A 6,435-nucleotide genomic window follows, 5' to 3' on the forward strand; every position below is an offset into this window, starting at 1 on the left:
AAATTTTGGTATTTTTGGAAAATCAATATAAATTTAACGAAAAAATTCGGTTATTATTAACTAAGTCAAAAGATAATAGTGAAATTAAAAGCAATAATTGATTAAAATGCGTAGAAAGTGTGCAAAAAATTTAAGATTATTGGAAAAATTGATTACAAACTGTGCGTTATTTATTTTCTGCCATCTAAAAATATTAAAACTCGTTTTTGTTAATATACTTGCACATTATTTAATTAGCAATATAAAACTGCTTATCTCTGTTGCTGTAAACGCAAAAAAGGCAGCATACTTCAAGCGACATCTGTCAAAAAATAGCAAAAATCGGCCATTTTTGAAAAGTGTTGCCTACTCATATTTGGTAAATTCAGCTAAATGCACGAAATTCTTGTGCATTGCAAACTTGCATTAACATGTTTCAAATGCGCAAGTAAATGTAAATTAAGTCCGCTAATGCATATTAGCGCTGTCGTCTGTGAGGGCTATCACACACACAAAATAGATGGTGAAATTAAAATTTCCACAATCGAGCTCAATGGCAACTATGAAAAAAATTTCTAAACGCAAAGTAATGCTGACTTGCATAGCGCCGAAATGTTACGAATAAGAGCATAAAGCGTCTTATCCATTGTATAAACCTATACTATATAGAATTATATATTTTATATTTACCTATTATATATTTACATACATATTTATGTATTTTTTCTATATAGGTTTACACAATAGTAATATCAGAACACTATCAACGCCATATTTTCGTCTTTCCTCGTCGCCCATAGTTTTATTTTTCTTTTGATTTTGAAATTCTTTGATTAGAAACTAATAGCTCTTTCACATACAATTTTCTTTGCTTTTGTTGATAATTCATACAGAAAAAGTATATGTTTGAAAATGTTCACGATGCAGAGAATGTAAGAATATTTCACTTTTTCTGGGGTACTATAAATGATGAGCGTGTATCACCATAGAACATTATTAACGTTTTTCCAACCACCTCCAGTTATTGACTGCTTTACTTAAATAGAGCAAACTGGCTGTCAGTTTTTTCATGRATCTAGCTTTACCTTGTGAATCACTTCGGGCACTTTGGGGCATAAACGGTGCATGTTTTTTTTGAGGAGCCAGTTTCGATAATGCGATTTCTCTGGTTGAAAATCCCCTTACTAATAATGAGAAGATAAATTGTAACGCCTGGGCTCTTATATGTTATAATGGAGTTTATAAATTAGGAGCACACACAGATTACCGAAAATGTACATATGATATTGTAAATAACATTATCCTAACCTCACTGCAAGTCTTAATTGATTCAATTTTTGTAAAAAAAAAAAAAATGGATTGCAAACTGAGGAAGCACTTTTATGAATTGAATAATGCATAAAGTAACTTATTTTCCCCTATCAGCACACATTCAGGTATCCAGAAAAATAAATTTAAAAAATTGGCAAATTATATACAAGCGTTATCATGTTTTTTAGAAGAGTTTTCGAAGTTTAAAATATTTTATTGTGTCTTGTTCTACACACTTTTAATGAACTTTTATTGAATTTATATAGTACTCCGCATTATCGCAAACGACTGATAAAGATTCATTTACAGCTTCAACTTTGTGCGTCTCCAGTGGCGTCTCTTTGCATTGTATCTGTAAGAAGAACCGAAACATTTTAACATTGTCATTAAAAAATTCTAGATTCACAAAAAAAACTTTTACCTAATTGTATTTCCAGTACGTAAACGTATCCACTGAGGAACCGAACGGTTCTGCTTCAGCTTCTTAGCAAGCTTTTGTTTAATTCTGAAAGATTTATGCGCCGCCTGAAACAATATGACATCAATAACTTCTGGGTATAAATTTATTTTATAATTGTGAATTGATGTATGAAATTTAAACGGATTGATCACTAACCATTCTGTGCACTTTGCCTTACAAGTGAGAAAAGAACGAAAACAGAAATTAGTGATAGGACTGAAGGGTTWTTGAAATCTTTTTTATCGATAACTTAGTACTGCCAGACGACCTTTATATTTTTTTGCAATCTGATGAGGCTTAAATTGGAAACACACGACATAAAATAAAGTTGTAAGTAATAAAACATTTATTACCTGTGTGATCTAAATTCTTATTTAAAAGAAAGTACGGAATGGGAGTTTTACGTTTGCAATACGAGCAGAGCGAAGACTATATAAAATTGTTAACAATTGAAAAAGATTTAAAGTGTTGGCACCCATTGTATCATTACTCACATCTCTTTGTTATAACCTAATGTTGTTAATTCTTAACCTAACTCCTTTCCTAACTAAATTTATATATGTTTTTTCATATCATTTTGACAGGCTTATCAAACCTTGTCAAATCGGCATTCACTTTAATCGAATTTACTTTATATACATTTAATAAAATAATACATATTACTTGAAACAATTTAATTAGTACGAAACATTAAAAAGCGAAAACCATAAAAAAAAAGTTATTAAATATACGCTTAGTGTATTATTTGGTAATAGTTGGATTGAAATACATTCTTATTATCTGGTTTACTACTTTATTGTTACATAAAATCATCAGAGTCATTTCCATCATCATAATTACTAGACATACATTCAGGTTTAAACAATTTATCATAACTACTTTGTTCTGCTTCCCTTTTTTGGCGCATTATTTCTTCTTCCTCCTTTTCCCGCTGAGCTTTTAAAATATGTTTCTTCTCCCTTCTCTCTTCGGAGTCCCTCTCTTCTCTTTGACGACGCAAATCTGGATGGTCTTCAGTTTTCGTTTTATTCAGTCGGTTTACAATTTCATTTACTCTTTTTTCAACACGGACTTTTTTAACACTCTTTTCGCAATAAAATCCTATTTGGCCAACTTCCATATCAGCTGTTTTCTTGAGATTTGACCATAACGTATAAACGACATCTACATTATTTATCTTGTTTCCCTGTATGCTGTTATATTTTACCAACTGAGCAGCGTCGTTGAGAACAGATTGTGGAATATCATCTATAGTTTGACCCTACAAAAAAATAAAAATAAAATAAAGAACCAAACAATTCGGGAGAACGGAATCTTGATACTAATTTATCCTTTCATGCCGTGGTCAACTTATAAATAAATTAATGTAAAATTTGAGCTTCACTACGTCCAATAAAAATGTGTTATTAACTATAACTGACGATGGACCACACATTAAGAAAACGGTTCTAAGTTGATTAACTCTGCACATTCAAATTATTAGAATCATATAGGACTCGAAGACTGAAAGTCTACCTATCACATTTCTTTTATTGTTTTTATATATGACAAATTATTATTGTTATTTATTTGTATATACTTATTATATAAAATAATGCGTAGTTTTTATAGAAGAAAGAATACCTCTTGGAGTCTTAAGTAAACATGAGCAGAGGAATAGTTGTGAACATGAAACCAAACATCTTCTGGCCATCCCCAACGTATAAGTTCTTCATCTGTAAGAGGAATGTTAATTAATAAGAAACTTAAAAAACAAAACCAATCTCGGTCATTAATTTTTGCATGGTCGCAGTCAAATTATTCATACAATATACGTTTTTCCCGTGCAGCTTGAACACCTTACAACAGGATTATTACCAAATACAAACACACAAATTCTTTAACAACTTAATTAATATTAAAAAACAGAAACATAGGAAAAGAGTGCTTGTTCGACTATATCATCGATTTATTGCTATAATCAAAGGAATACTCTCATCCCTAGGGATACAACAATATATTTCCGTTTGAAACAATACGTATGTATGGATACGATACGTACACAAAATTAATTATCAATATCAAACCATTACTCATATATTTACTTTCATGCTTATCCTTTCCCATGTAAATTAAAGCTGGGGGTGATACAATATTACTTTTGAAATAGAACACCATTTTTTATGATTTACTCTAGTTGCAGACCAAACCTCTCTCATTTATAATATGTAACTTTCGATCCATATTTCACAATTTATATTAGTTTTATGTGGTATAACCAGAGAACGTATAATAATACCAAATCTACTAAACAGTTGAAATTCAGAAACACAGACTGCCTCGAATATCCAGAAGCTGAAGCGTWTTGAACAAGGGCACCTGTTCGATTTATGTAAATCAAATTATGAAGTTCGGTAACCACTTCAGTGAAGAAAGTATTATAGAATTTCGTCGAACTTGAAGTTATAAAATTTTATAAAAAACCTCTGATTATGTTCATACATGCACAGAATCAAATTTATAGTGTCTAAAATATTTTCTCAACTTATTACCTCCCTCCAAATTGAAATTGCACTCTCTCTTTCAAGCGGCAACTGCTTTGCTTTATAGGCACCCTATGTATTCTAAAACCATAATATAGTATAATAAATTGCTTGTTATTAATTTGAGTATAGTTTTCAGTGGAATAAATCAAAATCGTTTCTGACACAGGATAATTTTTTGGTCAATTAAAGTACTTAAGTCTGATTTCTTTTTGTATGTATTTTTTCCTATAAAGTGCTAGTTTAAAAGTAACTATTGACCAGTGGAAAGCTAATTGAAAAAAATTTAATTTGTAATAAGAGAAGTTTCCGAACTATTTAATAAAAAAAAAGTTATTATTTAAGGTGAAATAAACATTTATCAAACTAAAAAACCTAAAACATTGGTATTAGTGTAACCATTATATCAAAGGAACACTTTGTTCAAAAGTGAAAAATCAATAATCTTACGCAAAAACGGGCTGGATACTTTACCACACCCGTAATACAAAAGACACCCACAAGATGACGTGATTGGTAAGCAAAATATTAATAATGATAAAATAATTGTTTATACATGATATATATTGTATTGAAAATATAATATGTTTTTTTTCGGATCAAAAATGTTAAAACTGTTTGAATAAAAGTTTTATACACTACACTTATACTTTCTCAATATTTGAACTTTAAAAAATGTTTGCTTTCAATCAAAAATTTAAAGTTGGCTTAAAAATAATACAAAAATAGAAACTAAGCCATTAGAAGCATTACAACAAGACTATAGGTCGGGATATAAATTGTACATTGACTACATTGCGTTCTTGCTAAGTCAAAGTTTCTAACCTTAGAGTGTATTATTGAAAGTATTGTTGCAATCTGCAATATTTGTTTTACTACTACTTTACAGAATTTGAAGAAGCGATTTTACGAAAATCAAATAATTGTAAATATACTCCTTAAAGAGAATAGAATTCCACTTTAAATTCAAAAGAAAGAAGTTGTTGCTTTGCCTTGCTAATTTTCAAACTAAAATCTATCTACTCAAAAATCTATTGTTGCTTTATTTACAAATGTGAATTCATTTGACTGATAACTTAAAAGCGAAATATGTATTTAATATTGACTTTCATTCTTATTCATATACTTATATATATTAAAATATTTGTATCTGTTATGTTTTCATGAAATAACAGCTAATAAACTTTTTATAACAATATTATCAATACTGTAAATAAGAATTTTAAACTTTTTTTTTGTGAATTCACTTTCAGAATAAATTCGCTTTCTTGCCTTGAAAAATAAAAATTAAAAATGGACGGTCCAGCGTTTAATGAAACTGAATTAAATTGCCAATATACAGCTCTACAAGATTATGAGCAATATCAACCAAGATTCCCTAACTCTTCAATCTACGTTACCAAGTCTCCTGAGTTGGCGGTTTCAAGAGCCGCTGGTCAATGTTCGTACGGTTCGGATCACAATACAGCAAGTTTAATCGGACCACAAGTTCAACTTGCTACTTCACAAGAACAAAATGAGTCTGTAATTCAAGAACGTTCTTCAGTTTCTACCGTAAGATATATGCAAGCAGCACAGTATGACGAATTACCTGATTACGGTATTAATGCTTGCCCTGTTGAGTCGCACTATATTGAAAACCCCACCATTGCTTATGGATACGTGTCAGAAGTTAATTTTGACTATCCGATTGAAGCAAGCAATACCAACTCGTACTCACCAAGGCCATTGTTATTTGATAGCAATCTTAATGGATCAGACGCAGCTCTTCCTTCGGATGGAACGAGAGCATATGAAGGCCATGCTGATTATCAGAGCAAAATGGCACAACTTACTCTAACTCCAATGGATTCGGTTTCACACATAAGAGATCCCAAACATATGCTAATGGAAGGATCGGGAAGTGATATATGTTCAACAATGAGATGGCGTGATCCAAATCTTTCAGAAGTTATAAGCTTTTTAAATAACCCAAATAACGAAATTAAAGCAAATGCAGCTGCATATTTACAACATTTATGTTATATGGATGATCCAAATAAGCAGCGAACTCGAACATTAGGGGGGATACCACCTCTTGTGCGCCTGTTATCATACGATATACCAGAGATCCACAAGTAAGATAGTCGAATGGAAATAAATAGCATTTATGTAATTTTTATA

The 6,435-nt window shown here is 30.6% G+C and overlaps 3 protein-coding genes across 3 annotated transcripts in view; 1 reads left to right on the forward strand and 2 right to left on the reverse strand.

Annotated features, from left to right (window-relative positions):
- Positions 1-1,483: 1,483 nt before the first annotated feature.
- On the reverse strand, positions 1,484-1,984 carry LOC108970556 (60S ribosomal protein L39). The gene is made up of 3 exons (XM_018936007.1): positions 1,907-1,984; positions 1,712-1,815; positions 1,484-1,642 (listed from the first exon to the last, which is right to left on the reverse strand). Exons 1-3 carry the CDS (start codon positions 1,907-1,909, stop codon positions 1,594-1,596), a joined length of 156 nt encoding a protein of 51 aa, XP_018791552.1. The 5' UTR covers positions 1,910-1,984; the 3' UTR covers positions 1,484-1,593.
- A 542-nt stretch (positions 1,985-2,526) lies between these two features.
- On the reverse strand, positions 2,527-4,024 carry LOC108970555 (coiled-coil domain-containing protein 25). The gene is made up of 3 exons (XM_018936006.1): positions 3,835-4,024; positions 3,374-3,465; positions 2,527-3,011 (listed from the first exon to the last, which is right to left on the reverse strand). The coding sequence occupies exons 1-3, from the start codon at positions 3,905-3,907 to the stop codon at positions 2,550-2,552; spliced, it is 627 nt and encodes a 208-aa protein (XP_018791551.1). The 5' UTR covers positions 3,908-4,024; the 3' UTR covers positions 2,527-2,549.
- A 375-nt stretch (positions 4,025-4,399) lies between these two features.
- LOC108970586 (catenin delta-2) overlaps positions 4,400-6,435 on the forward strand; it is a 4,216-nt gene continuing 2,180 nt past the window's right edge. The window contains exons 1-2 of the mRNA XM_018936055.1: positions 4,400-4,788; positions 5,526-6,389. Coding sequence (XP_018791600.1) covers positions 5,566-6,389 — 824 coding nt within the window. The 5' untranslated portion in view covers positions 4,400-4,788; positions 5,526-5,565. The remainder of the gene's footprint in view (positions 4,789-5,525; positions 6,390-6,435) is intronic.

This window comes from Bactrocera latifrons, unplaced genomic scaffold, assembly GCF_001853355.1.
Source record: "Bactrocera latifrons isolate USDA-ARS-PBARC rearing strain unplaced genomic scaffold, ASM185335v1 scaffold_300, whole genome shotgun sequence".
In the NCBI taxonomy this organism is placed as follows: Eukaryota; Metazoa; Arthropoda; class Insecta; order Diptera; family Tephritidae; genus Bactrocera; species Bactrocera latifrons.

Bases quoted from the DNA above. Each gene is read 5' to 3' on its own strand.
- LOC108970555 (XM_018936006.1), bottom strand. From the start codon at position 3,907: ATGGTGTTCTATTTCAAAAGTAATATTGTATCACCCCCAGCTTTAATT. The intron at 3,466-3,834 runs GTAAATATATGA...TTCCTCTTACAG, and splicing joins GGGAAAGGATAAGCATGAAA to ATGAAGAACTTATACGTTGG. The intron at 3,012-3,373 runs GTATTCTTTCTT...ATTTTTTTGTAG, and splicing joins TTTACTTAAGACTCCAAGAG to GGTCAAACTATAGATGATAT.
- LOC108970556 (XM_018936007.1), bottom strand. The intron at 1,643-1,711 runs GTAAAAGTTTTT...TTCTTCTTACAG, and splicing joins CGTACTGGAAATACAATTAG to ATACAATGCAAAGAGACGCC.